General features: G+C 36.2%; 1 protein-coding gene across 2 annotated transcripts in view; it reads left to right on the top strand.

The window, feature by feature from the left end:
• Positions 1-15,886, top strand: part of LARS2 (leucyl-tRNA synthetase 2, mitochondrial) — an 88,252-nt gene that overhangs the window by 28,896 nt on the left and 43,470 nt on the right. For both annotated transcript variants that reach the window (XM_063325356.1, XM_063325355.1), the window contains 3 exons: positions 2,603-2,746; positions 14,024-14,131; positions 15,640-15,799. In XM_063325356.1, coding sequence (XP_063181426.1) covers positions 2,603-2,746; positions 14,024-14,131; positions 15,640-15,799 — 412 coding nt within the window. The remainder of the gene's footprint in view (positions 1-2,602; positions 2,747-14,023; positions 14,132-15,639; positions 15,800-15,886) is intronic.

Genomic DNA, 15,886 nt, shown 5'->3' with positions numbered 1-15,886 from the left:
GATAATTCATAGCCTTACTGTGGCAATAAGAATAATATGTGTAGTCTAGTTAACACTCTGTTCCAGCAGTATGTGTGTCTGGCCAGAAATTATGCTGGCAGGGAGACACAGGCTCAGTATGTCCCGCAGCTGGAATTAGTGAGAATTAACAATGTCTGTCTGGGTGCAGCAGTATCCAGAGAGGGCATCTTTATTCACCATAGTCCAATCCTCTCTCTTCTTCCTGCAATACTGATCTAGTCCATGTACTGTAGAGGTTATTGACCTGGCCAGATGTGGCTGTCTTATTTAGGTTGAGATTAGTTTCTACCTAGACTCTTGATTTTTTTTGATTAGGTGTCTGTAGACTGTAGTGGAAGCGTAGACACCAAACCTGGAGATAGATACTTATTCTATAAATACCTGAGGTTAGATGAGATGAATCCTATTTTGGAAGCATATGGTCTGCATTGGTGTAGTGAGGAGTTCTAAATTATTTGTGGTCTCTCTACACTTTTGCACTGTTCCTGCTTTGTGTAGATGACATTTAGTGGCTTCCTGGGGCCATAGTTTCAGAGGCTGTCATTGTCAAGGAGTTGCTTCTGTGAGGTACAAGTAGGAACTAAGGATTTAATTTAATATCCACGTTCTGGATATTAGTCAAAAGGCTATGAGAGATGGAAGGAACAAAATACAACTAAAAATTCACAGACAAGACCATTTAGTAACAGATGTCTCAAATGCGTATTTGCTTTGTTTTGCATTATTTGTTTAGATAAATCTTTCCTGTTATGAATCATGAAAATATGTTATATTAAATAATTATACTAATATAGATTAGTTCAGTTACCTTCTAAAATTTTCTTCATAAATTTGATCCAATATCATCAAAACAGAAACAGTATTTTTTCTCACCTTTGAGTCATAACCTATTTAATACAAGCCTATGCTAATGCTGCTTTATGCAACAGGCATTTTATTACTTCTTAATGTTATCTGATTTATCTCTCTTCAGCTGTTATTTTAACTTCGTAGTGGTGGTGTTTTTTTTCAGAACTTACAAATTAAAAGACCATTACTTTAGAGCCACCTTCATAATGTGTTGCATCATTACTGAAGAAATTGCGTGTTCTGAAAGTCTAGAAAATAGATCTGTAGTAGTGGAATATAATGTTTGCTTTTAATTTCCCAATGAATTTTCAGAAGCCTTTTATAAAAACCAGTGTGATGTTATTGGTTGGTAACAGATAAAAGGTAGGCAAATTGAATTCACACAAGCTTCCTTTTGAAAGTGAGTTTGTTTTTATCAAAGAATGGCTTTCATTCATTTCATTGTAATAAAGTTTGTATAAATCGATATAGGTAATCATACTTTGTGTGCACACACACGCGTGTGCAGACGCACCCATGTACCACACATTGGTAACAAAACCAGCAACAGTATTCCTAAGGAAGAGGGTCCATGCATCTGTCCTTCTGCTGCATCTGTCATCTGTCTTTCTTCTTCTGGTTGCGATATTTACTGTTTCGAAGAATATGTAGCATAGTTCAAACTAAGCAATATCAGTTGTTTGGAGACGGGCATTTCAGAAGGTGATCAGTGATAGATAAAATGCAAAGTGAGTAATATGAGGAGAGGGATTAGTTTTTAGATTGAGATACTAAGTCCTCCCCATGCACAAAGAATTCGTTTAAAATTTTCAAATGATATTTAATCTGTGAGAATGCTATGGAGCTGGAGCTACTGTTTTTCAGTCAGGCTGATTTAATTTTGATTTATCTCAAATACTAAATAACACTCAAAACAATGGATTACTTTTCTTTATCGCTTCAATTATTTTTATTTTTTTTTCTGTATGTACATTTTTTCAAGTTACTGTCTAGCATTGAATACCAATTCTGGAATGACTAATAGGATTCTTTTGTGGTCTTAGATTCTTTATGATAAATGATCAGCTAAATTGCTCAGCACTGTGGAGGGTAAATTTGATTTTTGCTTTCTCCCCAGTATGATATGTCTGGTATTTCAGTTAGCCCTCACAAAACAAGGTTTGTAAAGTTGAACACCAACATTTATTTTGCTTTAGATTTTCTTTAATGTATTTGTATTGATAAGGAAAGATGATTCCAAAAGTAATTCACACAGCTGACAGAAGTTATATGCAGAAAATATCAACTCTTTCACTTGAAATATAGTTGAACGCTGTAATGCTTCTTTGTGATTCTGTCCTCTCAAGTTGGAGATCCTCGGTTATTCATCCCTCTCAGTCTGACTCAGCGCTTTTGGATTAGTGGCGGACACCTTTTAAGCATCAGACGATGTGATTTTGCAGTATAGTCAATTGTAACTTACCTATTTAACATTCAAGTGTCAGCCTATCCCGCTAGCATGATCAATCAAGGCAAATGCTGCCAACTGCATTCTTGGGATTTTTGAGTTCTGAGAAGCTGAATATTCGAAACATCTCCAGTTGTGTCCACATTGCTGATTTAAATGAATGTTATAAAAATGTAGAAAACTCAGGTCTAAGGAATGTTTGTGGAAAATTCTTTTGGTGTCTGAAAAGTAAGATTCTGGTTTTGAAATAGCTGCTGAAAATATTTTTTCTTGCATTTTTTTCAGGCCTTGGTAAATTGGGATCCCGTGGATCAGACTGTTTTAGCTAATGAACAGGTGGATGACAATGGTTGCTCATGGCGTTCAGGAGCAAAAGTGGAACAGAAATACCTCAAACAGTGGTTTGTCAAAACTACTGCTTATGCAAAGGTATGAGAATACAGTTTTTAGAAATTATGGTAGCACTTAAAAGAGGTGACTTTTCATCCAGAAATATTCATCAAGCTGAATGAGGTCTTTTATATATGCATGTTTGTGTAATATATAATTATAGAATAATATACATGATCTGTCCCTGTGTATTTGTGTATATAAAAATTATTATCCCTTAAGTCTTTCTGTTCACACCTTTAAGAATTCTAAGTAATTGGTGTGGGATTAAGTTTTGAAGAAATCAAAAAAGCATAAATTAGAGGTGAATGAATGAATTCTGCGTGCACACACTGTCATCCCGTATTTACCGTCAAGTGCTTTTCTGCATACTTTGAATGCACAGCTGTGCATTCATTTTTGAACTAGAAACTTGTTCACGTAGTCAACCTGTTGGACTTATGGGCATGGAGTACTTACAAGCAATGGAGTACAGCCTGTCACCTAGTGTTCATTTCCTCATGTGTCTGAACCATCGTGCATCTGGACTTTCTGTTATGCTTTACTTCATACTCTGCTCTATTTGAATATCTGTAATTTAAAAAATATTTTAAAGTTATTTAAACATCCTATTTTGTTATGAGCTCAAATTTTTATTGTGATGGGACAGCATAGCTTCCACACCTAGGAATTCTTCAACAACATTTTTGGCTTTTTGCTCTCGGAGATTAAAGTATTGACTTCCTGTTTTGTCTGGGTGAAGTTTTTATTCCATCCAGGTGTTCTGTGTATTGAGATTTCAAGTATAGATTGAGAAAGTTATTCCCAAGAAAATATTAAAAATTAATTTTTGACTCATTTCCTGAGCCTCAGGTTCAGGAGACCAAATTTCCACTATCATCTAGGGAGAAGAAATCCAGATCTCACTCTAGGTCCATTCATAATAAAGAAAAAAGCCTTAGATATCCTGCCTGATGCTTTGATTCCACGTACACAGAGAGGGTGCTTGAGTTGCATGTTTTCTGATTGTGCTGCCTGTTCTGGCAGTAAGGAGGGAACATTTCACAGAATCACAGAATGGTTCAGGTCGGAAGGGATTTGCCGTAGCTGAAGGAAAAATGGAGCACATCTGCACAATCACAAAATGATCACAATGTTCTGAGCTTTTTCTTGGTGCTCTTTTCACCAGATTTCATTATCACCTTTGTGATATTTCAGGGTCTGCCTCAATTCATTGTTTCCCTCAATTTGAGGCTGGAGTTTCACTAGAGTTTCTACATTTACTGATGCATTTTTTTGTCTGTTGTCTTTGTAGAGGTTGTAGGAAATAATGACTGGTATTTCTGGGCTGTATCCATGCTTGCACCAAATCACTGTTTACCTATTTCCCTGTAAGAGGGGTGAATCAGCCTTAAATCTTTACTCATAAAGACCAAAAGACAAGACTGAGGAGCTTTTCAGTAACCTTGAAAACACCCTTGGTTTATGGGATTATTACCTCTTGCTCAATATGCACCCTCCTCTAGGAAGGAGGATTTATCTTTCATCTTTAGTCCTAACAAAATTTGACCTAACGAATGTCATTACAGGAAAGCCATCAGCTCTTGGGATGATTATACCTCCCACATGTCATTCTCCAGTAAGCAGGCTCAGCTGATGACAAGAAGGAACTTGTGCCTCCACAGTACCCCGTCATCTTCCCCCCAAAGATGTCACCTCAGGAGACTAACATATCCCCTACTTACATGAAGGGCAAAAGTGAAAACAACCCCTTGTTCTTGAACATCTTGGTGGCATCATGAATGAGAGCTGCTACTGCTTTTCATTTGGGGGTGAACATTTATATCAACCTCTACAAAACCTTTAAGCTTAAGGACAGTTGAGTACTCTACAGATCTCTGTAAAGGTTTCCCAAAATTTTGTTCTGTGCATCATTGATATTCTGTATGGTCTATGCTAGCTGATACAACCAGATCGATGAATGATGCCATATTGCTCCCAGCTCAAGTGCTTTGGCAAGCATTGCCTTCATGTGCTCCCACTTCTTGTACAGTGACAGATGCTACCAAGTATCAGCAGGTGGTTTGGATTTTCCTTTTTACTCAGCCACCACTGACTCCCATTTTTGTTGCTGTGGTTCTGGCATATTTTGAACAGTCTCACTGTACTTCTTTTGGCAAGGGCTTTAAACATTTGGTTGTAGACGGGGAAAAAAATACTTTTTTTTTTTTTTTTTTTTTTCCCAAACCTTCAAATAAGAATAGCAGACTACCAGGCTATGCTATTCTAAGTCCAATATCTGATATTGGATGGATTTCATGCTTTGGAAGATTAAGATAAATAAATTCCCTTTTCTTTCAAGTTGCAAGAGGCCAGATAACATAGCATGTTGTGTCTTACTTTCTGAAAAAGACTGTTTTGGCCGTAGAGCTCTGAATGGCCCATGAACTGCAAGCCACAATTGAAGATTGTCCATTGGAGGGAGACTCTGTGCCCACACTGACATAACTTGACATTAGCTTCACAACAGCATTTTGACAGAAACCAAATTATGGATCTTAAATGCTACAACTTTGGCTCCTCTTTCTGAATATCTTGACTAATTATCCTCAAAACTCAACTTTGCACACATTTCTTCATTCCTTACAGTAGTCATACCAGTACTTTTCAAGGAGTGGTAAGAGACATTTTTCCTTCCATCTAAATCTGTTTCTTTTGTGTACTTTTTCTTTGGCTTCAAGCTGTTGACAGTTGATGTGAATCCATATCATCCTAAATAGCATAGTGTTGAACACCATGGTTACAGCAATCAGTCTTCCTAGCCTATTCCTCAAGCCTTCTTCACCACATTTTTTCAAAAGCCCTTGCCAGGAGACCGGGCTTTATCAAGAAATGTTAATTTACAGAGCCTTTTGTCTTGGAACAGAGGGGTCAGATTTTACAGAGTTAGTCCTAATAGGTGCGGAGAATAGAGACATCTCTTTAAGAAGCTAAAGACTTTTAATCACTAATATGATTTTAGAATGATAACATTAGTGGTGATAATACCTTCACTTCATCAGGGGGGATTATTTCATGTGTCTTGCTCTTGAAGAAACTCATTTCCATAAAGAGATCTTCCTGGCTTACATAATGGACCAGAACCACTGCCAGCACAACTTCTTTTCTTGAAAGTCTTTGCTGTTCAGAGACTTCAAATATTTGTGCTTCTAATGATAAATGAGTGCAAAAATTAGGGTTTTTTATCCTTACCTGACTGTTTGCCAGTGAACATGCCTCTGTAGAATAATGCCAGGTTCTGTATGGATCTTACTTCCCTTTTTCTTCAGTTGTTTGGGGCTTGCCATGAGTATGTGTATAGCATCTTCTCTGCAGGTATTTTCAGGCACCTGAAGGCTTAGGATGCTACAGGAGTAGCGAGCATTTTTATCCAAGCTGGGCTTAGATGGTCAAGGTTACTTACAGTACGCCACATGCCAGACTCCTGTAAATGGGAAATCTGAGAGGTCATTATAAAGATTATCTTTTATGGCACTGGGGATTTCAAATCTATGGTCAACTTTTTTTGCATGAAAAAAACAATACAAATAGAAGTTCACCCTTCCAGAACTTGTCTGACCCTGAGGTCTTTATTCCCCATTTCTGAGTCAATTGCCTGTTGAACATCTTTTGTCCAGTTCTGGTTCTTTTGAAGGTGTCCAGAAGGTTAAGGCAAGATGGTGCCAAATTAGCATGGTCAAAATCATTCTGATCTGAAGACCTACATTTTCTGTCAGCATAGAGTAGCTTTTACGTCTTTGAGCCATTGTGCCAGAATTCATATCAGAACTCACCTGGCCTCTATTTCCTGTATCTCACAGCTTGGACATGTTCACGGGCACGGAGCAGATTTATTCCTTCCTTGTGCAAGATGTTCTTACTAGGTTTGGGAAAAGGTAGAGAGCTAAGTGGATCAGGCTTTCATCGAGCTTTATGGCTAGATTTCTGTTATCCACTGAAGTTTCACTACTTTTTATTTCGAAATTAAAAAATGGGAGGTACTAAGAGATTACCTGATAGTAATTTAATCCTTGCACCTTTTGGGGAAGATCTGTATTTTTTCCCCCCTTTAGCGACTTTTAGATGTAGAGGTTTAGTATTCTTTAAGTGTGTTCTACCTCTCCCACTTATCTTTCTCCAGTGAAGCCTCAATCTGGGTTTGGTGTCTGATGGGAAAAGCCATTAGATTCTGGTTACCTTTTGCTTGCACCTTCCATGGTGACTATTATTTCTTCTGAAAAGTTTACAGAAATTCAAGACCAAATGTCAGAAAGCTCCACCTTCCTTGCCCTTTTTCTGTGACAAGGCTCTCTGCAGATCTGTTCCCTATTCCTTCCAGAAGTTTCCTTGAGTTTTCTTTTAGTTGACATAGTGAGAAAGCATGTTGAAAAAAACATTTATTTCCGCTAAGTAATTCATTTCCTGAGAGGCTTAAAGGAAAATCTAAGTCTTTATTTCATAACTATGCTTCATAGATGAGGTTCCACTTAAAATACTTTTAACGAATCAGCTATCCCTTAATTCTTCATGCAAATTACCAGCTAGCAATAATGGCTGAATATGTGCGCATACAACTTATTTTCTACTTGGAGCATCCACAAGTTATTTTGTTGTAACTATTCAACCTATTTATACTGCATATTGATGATCTTTCTAGGCATATGTGTTCCTCTCTTTCACCCATTTATCATTTTATGTTTTCTCCTGTATCTCAAAACCTTAATAAAAATAAATACTAGGAAGGGCAATCTTCACCTGCAATGGTTAAATTACTAGTCAAATACCAACAAGGAGTTACATGATCAGTAATGGGCTGTGAAATCATCTTGCGTGTTACAGGAATCAGTGTTTCATTCCTGCGCACACTATTCTTTAGATTTCTGTTGTGTCCGGAGCAATCGTCCTCTGTGGATTTGCTTTGATTTATTATCTTGAAAGAAAAAATACAAACAAACAAACAAAGCAGTGTTTGCTTACTTGGCAACTTACCATTGGCAATGAATTTTTTTTCAAAGGGCAAAAATATTGATCATGCTTTAAACACTTAGCAGAAAGCATTTGGGTTATGTAAAGTAATAAAGTAATCATGACCCATTTTTTTAAACTGTGAAGTACATATGAAATGGTCTAGCAGCTTTTATGGATTTTTAGAGAACATTTTAATTGTCATTTTTCTTTTGACAGATTTCTTTGATAAAAGTATAATACCTTAACTGATGGCATTATTATTCAAATTGTTGTCTTTGCATTTAAGATGTTTAAGCTAAAACATTTAGTTGCCATGGTTACCCAGCTGAATCTGTAGGAACATTCATTGGAAAAATCTGTCTGTAAATGTATTTTCTGTGTGTACCTGTAAATTGCTATTATGTTTTTTTATGCACAGTCAACTGAGTCCTCAAATAAGAATCTGTAAGGTTAGTCTTTGCATAGTCCCTGTTCTTCCAAAATTAATTCTATACAATGTTTTTTCATATCTTACTTTTCACAAATCACCCAAGTAACCAGAAGATAGTCTTTTCTTGAACATAATAAAACTGAAGCAACCTTGAATCTTCAAGTTTTGCCTTGAATCATCATCTTTTTTGCACAGCAATAAGATAATATGTGTATGTTTAATTTAAATACTGGGGAAAGTGATAGAGCCTACAAAATTCTGCCACTCAAATTTGAAGTTGCCATACAGATAAGTAGTACTCTTTACTTTTTTTTTTTAAATAGGGGTTTTTTTTCATATAGACATTTAGAGACAAATCCTTCTTACCTTCTGTGAAGCATCAAAACTTAGATATTTAGCATGGTGTTAACTCTGTGAAGGGAAAACAACAAAAGAACCAGTTCTTCACCAACTTTTCGCTGGGTTTCCACTGCATCTGACAGCCCCTTTGCCTGGTCTGAATGGAATTGGCGTTGCTTTACCTAATTGTGTTTTACTTGATATTTTTTTTTTTATTATTTTCTATTCTACTTCTGAGATATTAAGCAGAATGGTAATGAAATGTAATGAAACTGAAGTACTGCATTTTAGGATGTTAAGAGTCTTGACAGCACGTTGTATTTCATAGCATGAGGTAATGCCTCATCATTGAGGAGAATAGAAATGCTGGCTCTTTAGTTTTTCATGCTTTATGTGTGATTTTTTTCACTTCCCACACTTGGAATCTAGCTCATAGTTGTCGTCTTCCAACAGAATGGGCCTGATACACCTCCCTTTGAAACTCTTCCTCTTGAGTCAGGCTGAGAGCTCTCTCCTGGACAGGGACCAAGAGTACCATCTCCACAGCTTGCTTAGCACTTCATCAATAAAAAAATGACACCTTTTTTGTCAGCTTGGCAAGACAGAAAATTGTATGTGGACATCCAGACCAGGCTGATCTTTTCACCGTAGTTTAAACGCAGCATCTCATTTGGTGCTACGGCAATATAAATTTAAGTCCCTGTTGGTATAGGATTAATCAAAGCAGTGAATGCTCAGTACTACTAAAAATTATAACAAATGTTTTAAAGAGCTTTTATATTTATGGAATCAATTACTCATTTATCCCAAAGATAAGCTTCATTATATTGAAAAGGGAATATCTTCTCTTTGGTAATTGCTACAATGAGAACAACTCTGGAGAGCAAATCTGGAGAAGAACGCTGGCTTTAGTTTTGCTTTTAAGGAATCACTTCTTTGCTTCAGTTCCACATAGTCAAACCAGACGTGTTTGTTGACGATAAATTACATGATAAAGAAAGGGGAAAACTCTGATGGTTCAGACATTTACAAGAAAGAATTTTAAGCACACACAGTATCGGCGTTGTTGTTCCTTTTTAATTTATGTTTCCAAGTGTACTTCACATGTGGGAAATAAGAGCCAAGAGTGACCTAGGATAGTACAGGCAGAAAATACTGAAGGTAAAAACAAAAGAAGAGATGAAATACCAACAAAAGCTGTACTGCATAATCACAGTTGGAACTGTGCAATAGAGTGCAAAATAAAACAGTGGGCAGCCTAACTTTAATTTCCTGTACTTTAGTTAATATATTAAGTTGTATTACGTGATTTTGTGTAATCTTTAGTTTATATTTGGTTAGCCTTTTGGGAGCTTGATCAAATAAAGTGAAGAATTTAATTTTAATCCAAACAGATCTTGAATATTTCTCTGACTCTTCCTCAGAAGCAAAGCTTTTTATTTTAAATTGATTTTAATTTAGTAGAAGACAATTCTATTTTGCTAATGAATTGAATGCTTTTGAAATGAAACCTTTTGCTGACCTTTTTATTTTAGTCTTCTTGTTATGTTGCAAATTTGTCAAACTTTATTGAAGTGTCTTCATTGAAAAAAGAGTAAACATTTGGCTTTATAGCTTATATTTACATTTTTCCACTTTACTTCATTTACTGTCACGGAGGAGTTGAAATCCTCTCACTCAGTACGAAATTAGTGGCAGGCATTGATCATACTAAAAATTTAAGTTCCCGAAGTCAGAGACTGAATTTTTAGGTGTTCAGCAGAATCCTCCCTCTTTGAACTACAAGGAGGAGGGCGACTTTTGGAGTTGAGATACACTTGGGAAATTATAAAGCACTTCTGTTCTTTGATTTCATGTACTTTTTTCTGTCTGAAGATTGCTAACCTGCAGTTCTGTTTCTCTCCGAATCTTCAACAGACCGAACAGCTGGATATGTGAGATTAGTTTTCCACTTTCAGACGCTTTACTTCTGGTTTCAGATTTGGTCATTGTTGTGTGTGATGAATCTTCAGCAAACTCATCTTGATTTTGTGAGAGACTCTGATCATCTGAACTGGTTGACTTTCATCTTCTAGCTGTGTCAGAATTTTTTAGGTATTCTGAAAGAGTAAAACAGTCCTGTAAAACATCAGTTTATCCTGAATCTTCAGTTTCTCCAGTGCTTGAGTTAAACTTTCCTAAAGGTGTAAGAGGCCTTGAAGTCATTCTCATCCCTGAATGTAGCTTTGATTTCTTCAGCTTTTTTCTGAGTCTGACTTACCTTTAGATCTGAAAGACTGCCAAAATGTATTTATGCTTTACCTAGACTTGTGTTTAATTAAGATGGGACTCATTTCTCCTGTAATTAGATGTTTGCGTTTTCAGTTTTACCGTCTCTTCCAGAGCCATGAAAAATGAAAGTGGAAAGACTCTGCTACCTAATGTCTCCAAGTTTCTCACTATTAAGTCATCATCAGAAATTTGAAAATGGAATTTAGTTGATAAATTTATCACTCACTTCTTACTGGATTGTAATGCTGCTGTTGTTTCTTGTCACTTGCAGAATCCAACATGGTTTTACTTTTATTCATTTGCCTAAGTGCTGGGAATCTTTTTGTTGATGGTCTTGTCTGGGTTACCTAGTTAGCAAACTTGTGGCACAGATGACTAGGAGTTACATGCCCGTGAGCAGAATTCATGGGACTACTGTAATCATTTATAAGATGTTTTACCAAACATGGCAGTGATTTTAAAAAAGAGCATGGAAGCAAAATTCATGGAGCTAATATTTAACTTTTCAAACACTAGCTTATGATATACAGGAAGTTCTATGCTAGCGTTGGTCAGCTTCAATTCAAGAGTTTCGTATACCCTAACAGGTTGCATATAACTTTTTAAAATTAATAATACTTTTAACATGTATTTACAGATTTATGTTTTTTGCAGGGTGTAGTGCAATCGGATTTGAAAATGAAAAGTTTTTTGAAAGTGTTTCCCTTAAGCAATTATTAAAAACCTCCTAATTTGCATGGATGAATTTTGACTGTACAATGTATTAATGTGTGTAAGAATTAATGTGCTTTTATGCTTTCCTGTAAGTGAGTATCCTAGGTTAATTTACGATCCAGATACACTTATTAACATGCTAGCAGTATACATACTGTATATTTTTTTTGCCTCTGTAACACTATGTAAAGTGTTTGTGTTTTACTTGTTCATTTTTGACTTCACCTGCTATTCGTAGCCTTGACAAGAAACCAAAGTAGTTTTGGTTCAACAAGAACCAAGTTTGGTTCAAGTTTGGTTCAAGAAGAACAGAGAATCATAATTCCATATTGAAAATTTTTAAAGGATTCTTTGGGTGGGGTTTTTTTAGCATGCTGTCTACTGCTCATGTGCACATTAAGATGTGAAGGGTTTGCGCTTGCACACTCTGCTAGGCTGTGTCATCATGCAGAATAAGTTGTGTTATCTTTGTTCAGGTGAAGCTAAGTTGGCTTTTACTGTATTTAGCTGCATGAAGCAATTGCACTATCAAGAGAAGAACTGGGCTAAGTCAAACTGTAGCCTATAGATCCTAATAAGGCCAACTAAGTAGAGTTAAAATCATTATCACAATGGTGTTAAGGATCTTGATGCATTAATCCTGCAGTGAAAAAAAAAAAAAAAAAAACATTTAGAAAGTTTTGCTGGCAAGCAATTACAGTCTGTACAGTTTCAGTAGAGCACATGCACATTTAGCTGCTTCTGCCAGCAAAATGTAATGTAGATTAGGATGGATATCCAAGCAGGAGAATTTATAAAAATCTGCTAATGTGTACAGCCAGTTCTGTGTGTATTGGCACAATTTCATTCTTTCTAAAATGCATAAAATTCTTACAAAGGTTGTATCCAAGTATTGTCAGTATATATGTCTGTATCTCTATATCTCTCCAATTATTCGTTATTCTTTGGTAGATATATAAGTACATGGATTATTCATGGCAGATAAAGCTCAGTAGTCTCTGGAACACTAGAATTAATGAGAATAATGAGAATTTGCAGTTCTCTATGATATAGTACACCTGCAATTGTGAGCTACAACTGATTAAAGTTACAGTATGATTAAAAACCTTCCAAAACCTTATCATTCTTTTATTTATAAATCATCAGAAAATGAATTTGATTCTTAAGGATGTAGAAAGCAATAATAATCCCAAGTGGTGGTGTAATATGATTTATGAAGGACATGCCCTTTGTTTTATTTTGAATGATAGATATACAACAGAGCAGTAATTAGAAAGTAATTCTTAAAATGTCTTTTATGCGTCTCACTGAAAATATTTAAGAATGTAGTTAAAGCACACCAGTTGAAATAGAGTGAGTTGTATGTTCACTAATTATCTAACTATGCACTATTTAATTTGAGCAGCACGTAATAGCTACTGTCCATCCTTGCAGGTTGTTACCAATTAATGAGATAATAAAGAGCTTGCACATTTGATGTTGGGAGTCACAGCTGAAGGAAAATCATTCAACATGTTGCGTTATTCTTAGATTTTAACTATAATTGTTCAGTGTATCCACCATCTGTTTGAATGACTCATGCCTCTGGCTGCACTTCTGCCAAAGTAAAGATTTTGGACAGTCGTGGAGTATTCATAACACAAGTGTTATGAAATGAAAAATTAGATGAGCTTTAAGTTATCCATCCCGTTGTACGCCTTCTCCTTTACTCTTGTATAGATTTCCTTTATTAAAAACATACTGTTCAAATGGTTTAGGCAAACATTAGTTGGTTTAGAATAGTCTGTTACGCTTCCATGCCATGCATCAGAAAGCACGTAAATATATCTCTTGCTGAGTATAAATATCCATAGAAGTTACAGGTTGGCTGTTGGACATTATGGCTAATGAAAGAGCCAACACTTAATTTCTTCTCTGCTACATAATATATTATACTATTATTATATTATTACAATATTATTATATATATTTTGAATTTAGCATGAACCCTTATTGTTTTAACTTGGGTGGAGTGTTTTACAGGATGATATCACCTAAAGATTTCACTCAGTTTTACAGCCTGAAAAATGGATAGGCAGCTGGAAACTCTATTTTGCCATTTTAAGTCAGAGCTGAAAATGTTAAGACATCTGACTGCCATCTCCAGGCTATTGTCTAGAACAACTAATCCAAATGCAGGCTTCATACCTGCAAGCACATCTCTTATGTGTCAGTAGTCTAGTTCAGATCATTAGGTCACTTAAACTTCACACAGTTTACACCCACTGGGAATATTTTCTGTGTTTGTTGTCATCTAAGGGTTTTGTTCTGTCTTTTAAGGTTTAGTCCATTCAAAAGGAAGGCCTCTTTTCATAACAATAGGATCTCTGTGGGAGACGTCATACCTCTGGCTTGCGCTCTGTTAATTCTATTCTCAAAGAGATGAATATGGGGTAGCAGCAGTATAAAAACACCTCTTCCTATGTTTTTACCAGCACCTACCTTATCATTTTGATGTTAGTCATAATTAAACCCACAGTCTTAATTGGTACGCTTACAAAAGCTGAATGTTCTAATTCTTTCTTTTATTGAATCAGGCTATGTTTGATGCTTTGTCCGATCTCCCTGAGTGGTATGGTATAAAAGAAATGCAAGCAAATTGGATAGGTGACTGTGTTGGATGCTCTCTTGACTTCTTGCTAAAGGTAAGTCAGAAATTTCAATACCGCTATCTTGGTCAGGCTAACCACAACCCCTGAAATGCGTGATGGGAATAGATTTTCAGATATAAAAAGCTTGAAACCTACTAAAAGAGATTATTATGTGCCCAGACCAGCACAGATCCTGAAGAGCACCGCTTGTGGGTTGAAGAGATACTCCCTGCTGTTCTCCTTAGGAAAGGGTTTGTGTGTTCAAGTGCAACATCGGATGCAAATTGGCTGTGGGTATTTGTGCCAAACTACATGCCAGCTAATAAGTGTTCCCAAAAGCCAGGACATTTAGCAGAGCAGTATCAAGAGCAGTATCAAACGGCACTGCACGAGTCTGCTTTGCACAGCACCTTCTCTGTCAGACCCAAGCTGACCTCAGGCAAGCCACTTTATTGGTGTTTGTTCATTATTTTATTTATTACGTACAGTAACTAAAATAATGAAAACCAGACAATTAGGTTGCGATGGAGCTACAGAGAAGTCTGGATAGAAAGAAAGGAGAGGAAAGAGAGAGAAACCTTAAGAGAATTATAATTCTCTAGAGAAAAGTGGTAAAATCTGAAGTCCTTCTGAAGAGATGCAAAATGCTTTTTGAATATGATAGTGACAGAAGAGATTTTCAGAGACCCTGATGGAATTTCAGCCCTTGGATTTCAAAGCTTTATTGTGCTCATTTAGTCTGGTCTAACGTTTTAAAAGTGACTCCTTATTTTAAAATACTGAATTTTTGGGAACCTCAAATTGAGACAGCTTAAACTTTCTTAATACCTCTGAATTGCACACTGCTAGAAGGTGCATTTCTGTATTTAAGTTGCTTTTGTCAATTGTTTCTGAAAAAGTATATCAATGCCTGTTGTAGAAAAATCTCCTTCTAAGACCCCCATATACTCCACTGTTAATGGACCTATCTGTTGATAGTGCTGGGTGATACTTCTTAAGCAGTCTTCCTGAGTTTATTACTCTCATTTTATGTCCCGTTGTTTTAATGTTGTGCCACCTTTTATTATTTTATTCCTGTACGTAAGTTGCAGCATTGACTTCATTAGAAAAATGTGGTGGAAAGCCTGGTAGCTGAGAAAATTTTAAATTCTCTAGATTTCAAAGGTAGCCTCTCATTTCCATTTCTTAGAAACTGGGCATGCATATTAAAAGGGAATAGAAGGATTCCAGGTTACTTAACCAGGGATTGTATCTAGCTCAGTAGCACAATGTAATATTAAATATGATTTTAGAATATAAATATTTATATATTTATTTGGATAAACTGAGGCAAGATTGTAAAGCAAGTTTCTCAAGGTCTTGAAAGTTGATTTTGTCAAGATTTGATTCTGGAAACTCCCTATGGTGAGAATGCATCTGGCTTTGATATTCAGAATTGTATATTTCTACAGGGTGACGTATACTTTTTAGTTGCATAAAAAGGAAGGAGAATCTAAACCCACTGCACTTCCAATGGAGAAAAGAAAGAAATTCATCAGGGATATTTTCCTGCTCTTTTTCAGGTTAACGGTAAAGTAACAGAAGAGAAGCTAGCAGCTTACACCTATACGCCTGAAGCCATTTATGGAGCTTCGCATTTATGTATCTTACCAACTCACAGACTGCTGCATGGGAGTAGCAATCTCAAGGAAGTCTTTCAGAGGGAGTTCATCCCAGGGAAAGGTGATATTTTTCTCATACTGCATTTTTTTGTAGAAGAGTAGCAGTTTTAGAGAATCATCTCCATAGAATGTGTGTCAAGCTGAGCAT

This window comes from Chroicocephalus ridibundus, chromosome 2 (genome assembly GCF_963924245.1).
Source record: "Chroicocephalus ridibundus chromosome 2, bChrRid1.1, whole genome shotgun sequence".
Lineage (NCBI taxonomy): Eukaryota > Metazoa > Chordata > Aves > Charadriiformes > Laridae > Chroicocephalus > Chroicocephalus ridibundus.
Note: the sequence above shows the minus strand (reverse complement) of the source record. Positions and strands in the feature narration are given on the sequence as shown.